Source organism: Coturnix japonica, chromosome Z, assembly GCF_001577835.2.
Source record: "Coturnix japonica isolate 7356 chromosome Z, Coturnix japonica 2.1, whole genome shotgun sequence".
NCBI lineage: Eukaryota > Metazoa > Chordata > Aves > Galliformes > Phasianidae > Coturnix > Coturnix japonica.
This window is the reverse complement of record NC_029547.1, coordinates 10,268,245-10,284,944: the sequence shown is the minus strand read 5'-3', so window position 1 is coordinate 10,284,944 and position 16,700 is coordinate 10,268,245. Positions and strand designations below refer to the sequence as shown.

The 16,700-nt window shown below is 35.1% G+C and overlaps 1 protein-coding gene across 3 annotated transcripts in view; it reads right to left on the bottom strand.

Moving 5' to 3' along the window:
• Window positions 1–399: 399 nt before the first annotated feature.
• SLC1A3 (solute carrier family 1 member 3) overlaps window positions 400–16,700 on the bottom strand; it is a 57,886-nt gene continuing 41,585 nt past the window's right edge. Inside the window, exons 4-9 of one of the 3 annotated variants that reach the window (XM_015848510.1) lie at window positions 16,223–16,265; window positions 9,104–9,399; window positions 7,170–7,403; window positions 5,634–5,828; window positions 4,056–4,190; window positions 400–3,045 (exon numbers count right to left, since the gene is read on the bottom strand). In XM_015848510.1, the coding sequence (XP_015703996.1) occupies window positions 2,841–3,045; window positions 4,056–4,190; window positions 5,634–5,828; window positions 7,170–7,403; window positions 9,104–9,399; window positions 16,223–16,265 (1,108 nt within the window). In that variant the 3' untranslated portion in view covers window positions 400–2,840. Of the gene's footprint in view, window positions 3,046–4,055; window positions 4,191–5,633; window positions 5,829–7,169; window positions 7,404–9,099; window positions 9,400–16,222; window positions 16,266–16,700 lie in introns of those variants that run through there. The other 2 variants (XM_015848511.2, XM_015848513.2) reach the window with 2 other exon arrangements.

Here is a 16,700-nt window from a genome sequence, read left to right as displayed (position 1 = left end):
CCTATTGCTTCCCATGGCACAGTGACCCTTCTGTGTTTGGACCATGAAATTATACATTCAAAATGAACCAGCAACTTTTCAGTTACTGAATCAATTGAAATATAAATGCTTACCTTTTTAAGATTTTGCAGATTTACCTACATGTGAATGAACTTCATTCAGTTTGACATTTTTTCTTATAATTTTTAATGTTCCTTCCTGCCCTCCCTTCCTTGCCTTCTTTGGTCAGTGGTGTTTCACTTATCTGTTTTCTTTGATCTTGGAACTCTAAGCAGATATTTGAAGTGAGGAATCCCCGCTGTGTAGAATGACCTGGGGTCCCATAATATAAATTTGTTTGCTTTGAGTTTGTGTAGAACTTTGGTTAGAGAGCCATTGAAAAAAAATCTCCCCAAAAAGTAGTAATGTAAAACTATTTTTATTGAAAATACATCTACAAAGTAATGCTTCTCAATCCACTCTGTGTGCATACCAACTCAGAACCAATGAGGGCTGAGCAAGGGAATCTTTCTATAATACCTGATTTCCATAAGAAACAAAGTTAGTTTAAAAAAAGATCACATACTTTGTGAAACAATTCATTTTTCTCTGCTGATGTCATAGAAAGACAGCCATTTATATTATGTCTTTGCAATGTATTTCCAAACAGAATCTTAACAAAAATTAAATCGTTATGCTGTACATTCTACAGTTAAAATTTATACACACATTTTGAATACAGTATCTATATAAAAATATCTCTAATTACACGTATCTGAGAATGTCTATCTGTATCCTAGATTTGCATTCTGTTAGCAAAAACATAAAAGTCACACTTGCTTTCTTTCAGTGAGAGATTAATTTAAGAGCTTTGTAGGTTTGACCGCTCAGTGCTCTGAGTTAAACCCTGCTCACTTAAGTCACTGAAGAGTTCCTGCTCCTATTGTCTGGACTAATCAACTGGAGAAGATGGGCAGGAGTTTTCAGTCCTAAACAAAACAGTCTTGCCTTGTTGCTCTAAACATGGGAAAAAATTTACCTTCAATCAGGATGTTGACATTTTCACTACAGTGAAATACACCGCATTTATGTTGTCTTAAAGACAAAAGCAGCATGGTGAATATTTTTTGTATTGCGCTTTGGGCATTACAAGGGAATCAATCCTTCATTCATACAATCAAGTTTTATTTTGTTGGGCAAGGTAGAAAGAAGAAAAAAGAACATTTAAATAAAAACCATCACTCAACATTACTCTGCCTTCTGATTAGTATTTCTTCATTCCCCTAACTGTAGCTGTATTTTAAAAAATTCCAGTTTAACCTCTACAATTATACAAGTTAAAAGGAGAATGTATATAATTAATATTTCTAAGAAGGGGCTTCACTGGGGAATGATTCTGGAATGAACAAAAAAAGCAACAGGATTACAAGTGCATTGTCTCTCTTTTTTCATTCTTTCCCTACTGATTCCTTGAAAGAAATCTACAATATTGAGCTTTAAAATCCTTTGTAATTATTTTTTCATATATTTATTATAGTATTTACTATTTTGTATTTTAGATTAGGTTAGATTTATAGATTTTTCCTAGCAAAAGGTGAAAAAGCACCCATTAGTTTTACTTTCTAAAGGGTTATTTTTTATTTTTGGGATGCTGCTCATAAATGCATAAGGCTTTTGGAATTTTGCACTGAAACAGGGAGCCTTCTTCTCCAGGTGGAAAAACACAGATCTATCTAATGGCTTTATTACTGATCAGTGGAAGACCAAGGGTTTTGGAGCTCTACAATCAGAAGATCTCTTGTTAGCCCTAAGGATTCAGATTTAGAATCCAGTCTTGTTAGGATCTGAACAACTCAACCTTCTGCACTTTCTGCAGAGGGCCGGTACTGCCTCCTATTTATATTATTGTTTATTAAGTAGATTAATTGGTGTACCTAAAGCATATTTTTTTATATCCCCAAAAATAGAAGAAGATGCATTTCCAGTCCCAGAGTCAGTACAGCCTAGGGCCTTGCCCCTACAAACATTTACAGACATTGATTGTTCAGCTGGGTTGTGGAGTTGAAATTAAAGGGCAAATCCAGTGCGGAGGTACACATATATACATACACAAATGTCTGCAAATCCATGGGAACTGACTAGGCTGAGTTTTTGTCAAGATCAGCTGAGGATAATGTAAAAAATAGTGTCTAGGTAAAATTGTTTCTCAGCTTAGCTGACAAAGTGCTGATTGTGGGAATTGTTTCTGCATCTATACACTTCCTTTTTTATTCCTTCAATTAATGTCCTTTTATTGTCTAGTAATTGAACAAGGCTGTAATGCTAGAAAAAAAAGAACATCAAGTGAAAGAAATCTTATTAATTTACTCAGCTGAATGCAGTTATCAAGTTGGAAAGTACTGATTGTGTGCTTACAGATGTTGAATTTTCCAATAGGTATTTAAAAAAAAAAAACATTTTCAAGCTCTGTTATATGATTTTACTTTCCAGTTCATTAAAAAAAAAAAAAATCACATTTTCAGGGCTGAGTAACAAAGATGCCGTTTTTTTTTCTTTTTTTTTTTCTTTTTCTTTCTTTTTCTTTTTTTTCTTTCTTCTTTTTTTTTTTTTATCCTCACTTAGCACATTTCTAGCAGGACCAGTGTTGCTGTCTGTTATTTTTTTTAATTTTTTTTTTTATTTTTAAAGTGGGAAGCCACTTGATCACTGCTAGTCTGGAATATATTTCCATTAATTCTTTTCAGTGCTAGCATAAATGGAAAAGATAAGGAATAAGTGAATGTGGTGAATTCAAGATATAAAAGGCTGGAAAAAGTGTGTGTTTTCCGCACTTGTAGTGTTAGACTCATGCCATCTTTGCCCTACATCTTGGTTTCGCTGTCTAATGGTTTCTCATTTTCGTTTTCTTGTGAGATCAGCTGGTATGGTTTCTTCATTTCATTCTCCTCTATCACAGAATTCCCCATCTCGGCATCCCTGTTCTTCAGCTCATGCCGTGACAAGTGTTCAACAATTCCTGCTCCAATGGAGTCTCCCAAGACATTGGTAGTAGTACGGAGACGATCCCTAAGGAGAAATAGTAAATTAACCCTGAGTTTATCACTTGTTCAGGGAAGTATGCAGACAAGATATTTAAATTTTCACTGTATATCTACTAGACGATTCAGCAGTTTTATGTTTATTATGTATATTATTGAATTGATTGTCATTATTCCTCCTTCAACAGAAAACTGCAATATACAAGGATTTGGAGAAACTACATCTGTTAATACCGTTGGCAACTCCACCCTAAGAAATAGCTTGTGATGTGGAGAACAAAAGGAAAATATGGCAGATGCTTATCAGAGGCACTTTTATACTTGTTTGGGTTTATATCCTCTGACATACAAGCCAATGAGAATCTGCCTGATTTTCATTTTCCTTCTGACCAAAGTTTCCTCCAGCTTCTTGCAAGGATCACTTGATAAGAGTTCATGGGTAAAACTCTCTGGAAACTAGGTCAGAGGAAATAGGCTGGAAGAAACATGCCTGTGATTTACTTCTTGGATCTAGGATATCTCCCTGTATACCTATGGATGTGACTGTACTGTCTTCTGCAAAGGAACAGAACAACTGATGTGTGATACATTATGGGTGCTGGATAAGAAGTAAAGAACTGTTTTTCACTTCCATGTCTGTGGAGAAGATACTAACCTTTCCTGGATTAAATAGCCACCCCAGCTCAATATTCTAAGCCTAACTGATGGAATTTCATTAACAGCTTCCAAAAAAAACACCAACAAGCAAACAAACAAATAAACAAAAGTAGTCACACTAGAGCAATTCTTTTCTAGTTGAATTACTGCATCTGAAAATTTTCTTAGTATCCTAAGTATCCAGGTTTATAAATCATCCTTTTGCACATAAGTAGAGCCATCATTAGGCTACACCATCTGCTTTAAGAACGTATCTTAATTGCAAGAAATTGTGATTCACAACTTCTAGAGCAAAAGCTCACTGCGGTGTTGTCAAATTGTGCCTGCCTACTGCACCTCCAAATAAATTTAAGTTCTTAATTCAGCCATTTAAGTACTTACAAGAACCAGTCCACTGCGATGATAAGAGTGATATCATCTGTAGGCAAACCCACTGATGTAAGCACAATGACCATGGTCACCAGCCCTGCCTGGGGAATGCCTGCAGCACCGATGCTGGCTGCTGTAGCTGTGATGCTGTGCAAAGAGACCGCAAGAACAATTAATTGACTTCTGTAGTAAACACTTTTTATCATCTGGTAAACACCGAAAACAAGTACAAGCAAGAAAGCATTTCTCTTTAGTAAAGAAAGAAAACTGTGAACCCAGCCCCTAATCTGAACACTGCACAGCTTGGAGGGGTATGTGGATTTTAGTCCAAAATGTATACACTGAGCATTTATCCAGAATTCTGGTAACATGATTTTGTGGCATGGTAAATACCCTTCTTAGTGCTTATGGCCAGTCAAAAACATCATAGGTACATGCCACCAGTCACTGAACAAACCAATTCCATCAGCTCAAATGTGTTAAAGTTGAGGAATTAATTTTGTCCCGGCAGATGTGATTCAAAGTTTTATTCTCTGTCCACCTCACTATAACCTTATGCTAGGTAAATTACCAACTCCTTTGCCATTTTGAATTCAGTCAACAGAAATCAGAAAACTGGCAAAACCCCTGAATCATACATTCTAGTAGCTTGGCTGAAATATGCTTGTTCACTTTCACTTTAGTAAGAATTTTGTTTTGTCAGGTGATTTGTCAGGGAGCAGCTCTGGTATTAACAAATGTTAAATTACTGCTCTGGAGTGTGAAAGCAGAGTGTCATTAACGTTCTGTTAATGAATATTAAGTTAATATGGTGGGCTTTATGGAGAGAAGCACTTCTGCTTGAAAATACCCTGTGTTTTCAGTTCACCATTATCTGAATGTTCAGTGTTGCTGAGTAATAAATACCTGCTTGTCTGCCTACATTTTTCCACTCTCCCCTTGCTGACATTCATCTACAGTGCACATGTATCCATCACCCTCTTCTCTCAAGCCATTGGAGTCACAGAACAAAATTAATGGAAATCAGTTATCATGTGCTACTTAGGTTTTTTTTTTCCTTTTTGCTGTCACATTTCAAACATGAAGGCTTGTTTGCTTGAAAAAATACTCATCTTCTCCACCTCTATCAGCAGATGTAATAAAATGTACTGCTTCTCCTTACACAGCTTGCTCTATGTGAGACCAAGACTAGGAAAATACCACCCTGCTTGACTTAGCAGTGCACCATGCCACTGTGCTGCTCCTTTGCTACAGCTTGGTACGTTCACTGTAAACTATCTGGTGCAGATCCCAACATCTGTGTGAATACTTCAAGAAAATTTTAATGACAAAAGAAATTTAAATCTTCTTTTTGACCCTACTATGTGCAGTGATAGGTATCTCATGTTCCAGTTTTTTAAATGTTTACCTAATGAAGGGTATGTGCTGGGGGCCTCTTCTGTGCAGAAGGTGTAAATCGTTACAGTTATTCACCTACTTTAGTAGTACTTGTTTTTAGCTCTAGATGTTTATTGTTTAATCCCTCTCTAAATGACAAGAAATCATCACAGAGGTGCTTTCATTAGATGTAGGTAATAATGACTTCTGTACCTGATTGTGATAATCTGCCCAAAGTTCAGGTCAAAGTTGTTAACCTGGGCAATGAAAATTGCAGCCAAAGCCTCATATAAGGCAGTTCCATCCATATTAATTGTAGCACCAACTGGCAGTACAAATCTTGTAACTCGTTTGTCCACTCCATTTATTTCTTCTAGACACTTAAATGTAACAGGCAGTGTTGCAGAACTGAAACAAAAAGAAAGAAGTCATGATGTGAGTTTTACACTGTAGAATGCAAACTGTCATTCACTGTGATGACACGTGTATATATCTGCCAAGCTATATATGATACTGGAGGTTCTCCTGATCCTCTGGGACTAGTTGGCTGTTTTGTAAGAATAGATTTGTCTCTTTGTTCTTAAAGATGCATCTTTCCACCTGATCACACTGAAGAGATTTTTCAGCAGCGCAGGTTTCTGTGGTTCAGTGACCTCTTCATTGCTAACTACTTCACAGACTTGGAAAACTTTATCAGTACTGATAAAATAAAAATACTGATAAAGAGCAAAGAAGGGAAGTAAACATTGTGCTAGAAAACCTCTTTGATGACAGTCAACATAAAATAACATTTTGAATAATTTTTAAATCTACTTGCATTACATTATACTGTCTTAATACAGCAGCTGTTTAGGTTCCTACTAAGAATCTTGAGCAGCTAAGATTGGAAAATACACTTTTAACACTATTACACACTGAAGTTCAGTTTTGATAGAACTAGGTATTTGTTTTAATTGCCACTATTTATTTTCTTTTGAACCATGTTGATTGTCTTTAGTTTTACTACTGACCTTTAAAAATCATTAAGAAAATTCCCATTTAGGCATTCTACACATTGCAAGCACTGACATCAAAATGTCAAATAAGAAGGAGTTGGTTTCAAAAGTAGATGTCTTTCCTTAACTGAAAATATGCTGACACAGTCTTTTGTAAGTCCTCAAGAGACTTTTTACCATATGAAATTTACTCAGACTCTGTGTTAATAGTCCTAATAGCTTCTCGTCTGGATGTGGAATATGAAATAAGTATTTCATTTTGGCAACATTTTCTTCCATCTCAGATGCAAACAGACATTAGTTCACATGAAGTCTTTCACTTCACCAACATAGAACACTAGTGGACTTTCTGTTGCAGGTCCAGGATACTTAGCATAGTACATCACCCGCCAAGAAAGGCTCCTGAGCTCTCTCACAATTGCCTCTGAGGCTTCATGCTTGCTTCTTTGTTTTGCCATGCACAACATTTCTTTTGACAGCTTTGTCCTTCACCAACAATTACAAACTCCTACAGAACTCAAGGACCAGGGCTAAATGGTGTCACAAAGGCTCCAGCCATACAGTCTGCATTACCAAATATGTCAATTTCATACCTTTTCAGGAGTTCATAATAAAAATAACAGTCTGAATCAATATAATGCTAATGACCATCTCTCACAGAGTGAAGTTAACCAGCTGCATTAGGCAAAAGTTTGTTTCTTAAAGCAATAATATTAAAAATATATATATTTGGCCCTAAAATATTATTTTATACCTGGAAGATGTTCCCAAAGCTGTGACTAGTGCCTGGATTAGGCCTCCAATAAACACCCAAGGGTTTTTACGAGTGATTAGGAAGTACAGGAGAGGTAGAACTATGACAGCGTGAATAAGCAAACCGATTATAACTGTTACAGTATACATGGCAAGCTGACCACCAATCACGCCCATATCTTCCATCTCAACAATTTTTCCAGCAATCAAAAAGAGGATTCCAAGTGGAGCATACCTGCAAATAAGAAATCAAATTAGTATTGTAGTGAACAATATAAAATGCTCCCCTGTTCATAACTTTTACACATTTGTATGTGTGCTTCAAGGTAGGATATTACTAATTGGATGACTGTAATTGAAAAGCAGTTCAGGAGTTTAACTGTTAGACTATAAGGAGCTCAAATTGGATGAAACCACAGCACAAAGATTTTTTATAGGCTCTACTACATTCAAAATCTGTTAAGAGGAACATCAGAGGAGTATAGCATGCCTTTCAGACACAAAGCCTTGAAGATTAACTTAAAAATGCATGCAAATCACTTAGGAAAACTGGAGTGGCCAGACATGTGACTAACACTGCAATGTAAAGGGAGTGTCATTAGAAGAACAATTTCAGCTCAAAATTCTCCAGCAACAGGCCTTCATATGTAGGGAGATGAGCTCCCTTCATAATTCAAGTATCATTTACAAGCTGGTTTAGCAAATTTGTTTAATATTCTGCAAGTTAGAATGAAGTCTCATTCAACACAGTTGAAGTATATGCCAAGTGTCCTTCTTTGTTCTCTCTCCAATGTTGTTTCTTATGTTGCAGGGGAAGAACTCACTCTCCCAATGATTTCACGATGTTTCTGTCCATTCCTGGTGGAGCATTCCATAAATACTTTAGTGTGAAGCTGTCTGTATGGAAAAGGTTATGGCACTGTGGGGTAGCAACATAAGTGGTCTTATCTATTTCTTCCTATCAGTAATCACAGCTACAAGTAAAGGAGTTAGCACTGGGCATAAAACTCTTAGATCTACAGAAACATAATTCTATTATTACAGCAGAACTTTTGATACAGCCCTATTTCCATTTCCATAAGTACCCATTTGTCTTTTTATCAGCGAGCATCATTATATAGAATATCTTAATTGTGCCTTGAAACATAAAATACACATTGAAGCTTACTAGAAGTAACATTTTCTACCCTCTGCTTTGTTATCTCAAGTGTTCTTATAAGCAATGGGAAAAGATTTTTGATTTGCACAGATGTTTTCTGTATTATAGAATTTTACAACATACTCTTTTATAGTTTTGCACTTAGTATGTGCAGGTTTTGAGGTTTTGGGGATTGTGAAAAGGCAACAAGACATTTCAGCCTTTTCTTTCAAAAGCTACCTTCTACATGACAGAAAACAAGACTTCATTTCTGAAAAGGATTTCTGTGTGTTTTGGGGAAAATGTATAGGTTTTATTTATCTATTAAACAGAGGAAACGAAACAGCAAAAAATATGTATATCTTTGTGCAGCTACAATGCAAGGACATAGTTACATACTATATAACTGCAGGAACTGCTTGTGTTGGAAACTAATGGTAGCAAGGTCTTTCTATGTAGAAATAAGATTATAGGAGAGATTTGCTGGTTTCCTCTAATGAAATCTGAGTAGATGATAAGGAAATTTTGATAGCATGTTATTTTGACTTCTCACCTTATGAATTCATAGAATGAGTGCTAAGCTTGGCAAGGTGTGCCAAAGATCCTGATTCTTAGGATAAAAAGCCAAACACACTGTAAGACTAAATATATAAAACTACAATTTAGGGTTTCATTTACCAGAAAGTTACAATTCAATTAAGTTCTTATTGTATCACTTTCTGCCAAAAACTCTGGCTATCCACTATAGTGAAAAATAAAGTTAGTAACTTAATACATAATTTATCAGAGGCACTTACCACATGATTAGAGCTACCAGTCTCATGATAGCCTCATTAAGGCTATCAAAGAAGTCTTTTAAGGCCTGACCTTGCTCCTTCATGCTTCCAATCACCAGGCCAAAGCTTATTGAGAAAACCACCAAGCCAAGGGCATTCACTCCATTTACAGAACCTGGAACAGGAACCATTTCCTCTTTCATTTGTGTGAGGGTTTCCATTGCTGCTGATACATTACTTATTATGGAAGCCACTGTGGACGTGTCATTGGACGGGATATCTACTTTAAACATTCTCTTTTCATAGTTAGTTTTGAACTGGTAAAAGAAAAAGAACAGAAAGGTGGAAATCATGTGAATTGTCCAAACAAAGGTAAAAATCACATATCATTGAATTATTAATTTCCACGGTAAAACGTGAATTTTTGCATAATGCTTGTTGGTAAAGTAAGCTGTCATTCGTGTGAGTTTATTATGAATCTATCAATATTTAATTTGCCTTTTTATAAATAACCATTATTCCCCCAAATATTTATTCAACTGTTTTTGAATTAGAAAAAAATAGACTGAAAGTAATCTAAATATAACATACCTACTCCTCCCAATTCCTTAACTTGAAATTAGAAATTTGCTATTAGAAAAGACATTAGTTTTCTCTACTATGCAATAAAAAGGCACCACTTTTGTTGATATGGAATTAGTTCTCAATTTAAATAGTTCCTCTATGGAATGGGGAAATCAATTTAAATCTCTCAGTGCTGTACTAAATCTCTACTTTGACAGCCAGCCTTCCACCACGTACTTTTCCAAAAAGAAACGTGTACCCTGAATATTTGTTCCAGCATTCAAAAAAACCCTCAGCCCTATCCTTATTAAATTCATCTGAGCACAAGAAATACTAAGTAAAACTCACAAAATGTTTCTAGATTATCTTGGGATACTAAATATCATTTTAAAGCAATGGGATACAGTTGTCAAGAGTATTCAGTATCTTTGGATTTTTATTCCTTTGGATGTGTCTACAAAACCCAAATGTTAAGTTCAAAAGCTGTAGAGTTAGTAGCAATATTTGGAGACCGTTGCATACTCTGAAAGCATCTGAATGAGCATCTGAATGAAATGAAGCTAGTATACTTAAAACTAAGATGGGAAACCTAAATATCAGCACATAGCAAAGCTAACCTAGGTTTCTTTTACTTTCCATAGCTGAATTGTTTTAATTTAGTTCTACCACATATACACTGTATCTCCTGAAGGCTTTAAGTTTTTCAGATTTTTGCGTTAAATTACAGGAGATTTAAGGAAACAAGTTGTACATACAAAAGATATAGCAGAACTAAGATATCCTTGAGTTTTAAATGAAATTTGATAAAAAATTATAAAAGAAATGTATGAAGCCTTATTCCGTAACTAGAGGAGGCAAATGAGCTATTCAAGCAGTTGGCTGACAGAGGAACACAGCACCCCCCTCACTCACTCCTGTCTGTGAAAATTTCTTTGCTGTATTGCTGTATGAAATGAAGTTTGATCTCTCTGTGAGATAGCACAGTTCTTCAAAACGGCAGGAAAATGATCAAAAGTGGCTTTTTTTTTTTTTTTTTTAATAGGTTACAGTGGTGAATCAAGTCACTGAGAAATTGAATGCCAGAAGCTAAGCAACACTGAAATTGGAACTACTGTCCAAAGCTGTACATGAAATGCTTCCAGTTGTTAATTTTTTTTTGAGGTTTAATGGGAGTGTGATGACTTCATAATACAAATAATTTTATTTATCTTAGTCATTGTATATAATAAAACAAAACCAACTAGGTAGACATTTCTTATTTCAGATATCTGAAGGGTCTAATTATGCTGGACTTTCAGACATGCAGATTAGACAAACATAAAAAGGTAACCTCTTAATGAAGACTGAAGTTAAAGACTAATTTCCTATTGAATTTATTTTTATTTCTTGCTCTCTCCAGACACAATTACTGCCTTCTCCTTGGTTCTCCTAAATTATCCCCAGATTATTCTCTTTTTCCTGCCTATTTGAGTAAGTCAAAAGCAACATAATAGGGCTTCTAGACCGTGTTAGGTGTGTGCTGTCTGCTGCCTGTTGCAACAGGTTATTGACTAAGTCATAAACTACTTTTATTTCATCGGTACCACAGTTTTTGTAAGACATCCACTCCTGTGTCAGTTACATTGGAGATACTGGATTCCAACGTTATCAGTGGGAACCGGAAAGTGTTGGGCAGGGGAGGAGAAAGCACAATCATATGAAATTTCTCACCTCTTTGGAAAGGCAGTTAGAAATCATCTTAGGTTACACTAATTATTTCTTTTTCCTTTTCTCTTCCACCCCCCACCCCCCACTCCACCCACCCCAGTCCCACCCTCCTTTTTCTTCTTTTTCCTTCTTTTTGCTGATTTTGAAATTCTATCTCAGTCAGAAGATGCCCATTGTATTGGTAAATGTTTTTTAGGGGGTATTATACAGATTTTAGAACTTCTCTCAGCAAAGTCTTCCCTTTTCTGCTACTACTATGTACTCTGTGTACTACTGGTACACAAAGTTGTTGATCTTTTCTGTGGACTCACACTGCTGGTAAAAATGAAGTATTCAGAAATGTTGGCTTTACCCTAGGGAGAACAGTCTTTCTAGAATTCTTCCCAGGGTGGAGAGCAGTGGAAAAACAGTTTTTTTTAGAGTTGAATTCAAAGTGGGAATTTGAGCACAAAACTCAGAGAGCAACCTTTATTTGTTCTAAAACAGTCAATTGTGTTGGCCTTTCATTAGTGATAAATGAGGTTATGGATAAATTCACTGATGTGTCAGTCTTACTGTGCACAAAGCTGTCTATCAAAAAGTAATGAGAAAATTCCTGGTGAAGCAAATTAGAAGGTATTAGGGAAAAATAAATATAGTAACTGCAAAGGAAAAAGTGTAGGTTGAAGTTTATTCTTTTTAATAATTTTTGCAGATGACTCTGAAAGCAAAATAGAAGATTGCTTAACCAGCACTGGAAAAAATATATATGAAAAGAATAAAAAATTCTCTGTGCAGAATGGTGAAAAACCAACAGTTTACAGAAAGCAACAGTATAAAAGAATATCTTCTAAAGGATAGGAAATATTGAAGGTTGTGAATTGGTAGTAGCTGAGCTGACTATCATTGTTTTGCAGAGAAACTATCAACAGATTATTTCGTGAGTTTTTATGAAATTTCTTTTTTCAGGCAAAACTTTACTGCATCTTTCTGGGAATAAGGTTTATCAGCTGCCTTGGGAATCGAAGTAAAAACATGTACCTCAAGCTGACATTTTAATATCACACTACACTTCTGTGAATCCTCATTCTTTTGTATCATTCAGTAATGGAAGAAAGTAGATAAAGAAGAACTCTCCTATAATTCCTACAGGTGGGCTTAGGATTTTCAGAAGAGACATCTGTGTTTTACTAGGAATCTACACACCTACACTGATAATCTGGGATAGACTAAACAACATAACTGTGGTCCTGTCATTTTGAAGAGTCTTTTATACATTTTGTCACCAAGTAAAAAGAATTTTGCCTGATAGGATTTTATTTTCAATATAGTCATACAGTTTCCTTTAGTTCACATACAGAAAGCAAACAGGTAGCAAGGAAAATGCTATCTGATACACAGTAATACTAATAGCTTTCTACAAACAAATTTATATGCAAGAAAATTCTATAATGTAGTTTCTGGAATTAGTCCAAGACACTGTGAAGCTTTAAAATTATTTTGAATTCAGATATCTCATGATGAAATAGGCAATAGATTTAATTTCTCATTGTAATATAATGAATTACCTGTTTGCACTATATTTTTTCAACTATATATATATATATATATATATAGGGAAAATATATATATTATATATATATATATATATATTGGGGAATATATATAATATATATATATATATATTGGGGAATATATATATATTATATATATATTGTGAAATATATATATATATATTATATTGTGAAATATATATATATATATATATATATATATATATATATATATATAAATAAAAAACTCAATATATATATTTCACCACCTGTGCAAGATACTCATAGCCCTCTCATTTGAATTCATTACATGACATTAAGAAGCAACAGTAGGTACCACGGAAGTAGCACATGCCACCATTTAGCTTGTGAAAAATGTAATTGCATTGGTAAATACTCTGAAAAGTCGTGATTTACTATCAGTATTCTGACATACTATAATTAGTGCTATCTGTTCTAGGTCAATATGGTGATGTGGTTTCTAGTGAGTGATGATTTTGAAGAGAACAGGTTTTCTAGCCCTAAAATGCAAGGACAAATATATATAGATAAATGAGAATAAAGCCGAAATACTCTGTCTTCCAGATTCATTTTTTCCTGTCCTTATGGACATATATGAAAGCATTTGAGGTTTTCTGCAGAAGAATTGATGACACAGGTTAAAATGCATCTCAACCAGACAATACTATCATGAGGAATCGACAGTATGTATACCAACAGTCTTGTCTTGAAGTGTAATTAACACTTCCAATCCCCTTGATAAGAATGAGTTATGGAAAGAACATTAATTAAAAACAGCTTGGATGAAATTCAGTTATCAGATACACCTTTACAGTTCTTTAAGCTTCATCTGGCAACAAATTCTGCCTATTCACAGTACAGTGGCCTCCTCCAACAAATTATTAGACTGATTCTGTTTTCCCTGATGACCCTAACTTCTCTCTTTGTTTCTTTTGTCTTTTGATATATCCCGAGAGCACAGCACAGCAAGTAATCAGATAGGATGAACTTTCTGCCTATCTATCAGACAAGCAATAGATATCAACTTTGAATTTAGCATGGAAAAAAATGAAAAGCTGTAGCCAGAGGTGAAAGATAAATCTGAAGATTTCTTTGCATATCCCCAAGTTTGGGGTGAGTACTGAACTATAAAGAATATTTTGAAGAAAATTCTCTAATTTTAGACAAGTGTGAAATATTTACCTGCCATCAGTCTTTTCAGATTGTCATTGCTGAGAAAAGGCACAATGCCCCACATAGAAAAGTATCATCGTATGTCATAGGGAAATAACCAGCACTAGAAACTTTGTCATAGGCTTTAATTTTCTTCTGATTCCAGAGATCCCTATCTGCCACTGATTTATTTGAAGTGAGGGCTGACTGAGACAGTGCAATCAGACCTTTCATGAGTAGAAAGGGATTAACTTGTGAGGAATAAAATGAACCTAATGCCTGACATTTTTGAAGTTATTGTTCTTAACTAGGCCTGCTAGGATAAGATGTGCCCTGAAGCCTTCTTGGTGTATGGAGCTGAAAAGCATCATCTAGGCCTGAAATGGATCTTCTCATTCCCAGCTGAAAGGTTTCAACAAGGATTTCCTTAGCTCTTATTCCTGTTTACTGGGATGAACATTTTCAGAAGAGGAGGAGGAGGAATAGGAGGAAGAAGTGCAGGAGGAGGAGAAACAAGAGGAGGCAGTTTTGTTTGCTTCACAGGCTTGCTGTGAAAATACAGTAAAAGGAAGTTAAAGAGCAAGAAGACTGGCTGGAAAGCAGCAGAAAATCCAGCAAGATCCTTCCTGATTAAGTCCTGAGATCCCAGCATTCCTTCCAGTTTCTTCTATCACTAGCAATGTCATAAAAGCTGTCCTAGCTCCCTCTAAAAGCCCTCTCCATCTTGGCTACCATTTTCTAGATAGAAATTCTATTTAATTATGCAGAAAAGGTATTCCACATTCCGAAGTCCAACTTTACTTCACTAAAATGAATTATGCAAAGGAAAGCAAAAATTTTCAATGTTAAAAATTTGAGTAATGTTTGGTCTTTTGAGGTAACATCTTTGGTGCATTAGTGGAACTATTTTGGAATGCATTTGCTATTGATAGGGAACATAGTGTTCAGAACGTGTTGTGAGTCTGAACACAGTAATTGGAGGTTCTATATGGTGGTAATAATGAGAAAGAAGGAAAATCCTTCCACTACATTTCAGTGCAGATCTCTATCAGGAAAGAAACATGTTGAAGGATGCTATAAGACAGAATGTGTGCGCCTGATACATCAAAAGATCTAAGTATGGAGTGTATATGCCAGTGACATCTGCTGATGGAAGTCAGAAAAAACATTCATTAAACGCTTCCTATTCATTGAACTGTTACTAGGAAAATCCTTTAGGCTGTGAAACACATGGGAAATACAACATATATAATAGAAGCAGAATCTACAGGACCTCTTTAATTAACATCTTAGATTTAAGACTGCTATTCACTGAGTTAAATTTCCTGTTGCTATAGGAATTTTCATTAAAAACAGATGATCTATTTCATTCCCACTACTCCATTTTTTCAAGACATCACCATGATAAACCTTCTTCTAGTTAAAAAGCCTTATACTAACTCCCATTTTATGTTTAGTCATAGTAATGTCCGTGTCAACGTTTGCAATGGCCAATTCACTCATTATTATGCTTATACTTTTTCTAGGTTTACAGTGTGCTAAGCCATACCACCTTCTTAGGTATTTGTTAATTAACTCAAAACAAAGTATTTCAACTTTTCTGTGTGTTTCTTGTGGCAATGTTGTTCATCAAAACACCTGTGCCTAAGGAAGATGTTGCTGTTTGTTTTAAATTCTCTTCTGCTGTAATTCAGTACATCTTTTCAAAGCTTTTACTTTAAATTCTTGCTTTTTTTCCTCCACATTCCATCCCATTTGGTTACTACAGTAGCAACTGGTAAACTCAGTTAGAGATTGCTTCTTGGTTCTGTACAAAGTAATTAAGTTGTGACAAGACGCATTAAAAAATTTCCCTGGATCCATGATGTCTTGTTTTTAAAAGAGGTATGTAACTAGTTACTATTGTTTTCTCTGTAGAATAGTTTATGTTAGGACTAGGCTAATGAGGGAGGAATTTGGGAAGCAATGAAGTAAGAACATTCCCATGCATTCCTATCACAGGTAATGGAATGTCCCCTTGTTTGATTCTATTACTGATATTCACAAAACTGTTGCCTCAGTTTCTAACCTATGCACATTTTCCATTTTTTAACATCTTCCAATCTGTAAAGTCTTTTCAATTCCCAGTATCTTCAGATTTAATATGAGCTGGAAAAAAACATACCTGTTTAAAGCAAGCTTCCACCAAATTTGGAGGGAACATATTTCTGTGAAAGAGAAAGAAGATTATATGAGATATACTATGATTCTAGTTACATATTAAGTAGTGGCAGAGCCAATTAAATAGTTGACCAGATAATTTTCAAAGGAACCCTAAGATGAATATGTATTTATGCATACAGATACATACAACAAGTAGAGCTTTGTGTACAGAATTGGCCCGGTTAGCTTTATCAGGACAAAATGCAATAGGGTTCAAGAGATCATGTCAATTATAATCTTTGGATCCAATATGGTATAGCAGGTCTTGTAATGGAGCAGAACATTAGCTAATTTATCACATGAACAAAGCTCTATGTATTGGTACCAACTTTTTAGTTTACATTTATTTATTTTGTCAGGACCTAGATTAATAAAGAAATTATTAATAATGCGTTTCTATTTCTCAAAAACCTTTGCAGTCACATAGCCTTGTAAATAAT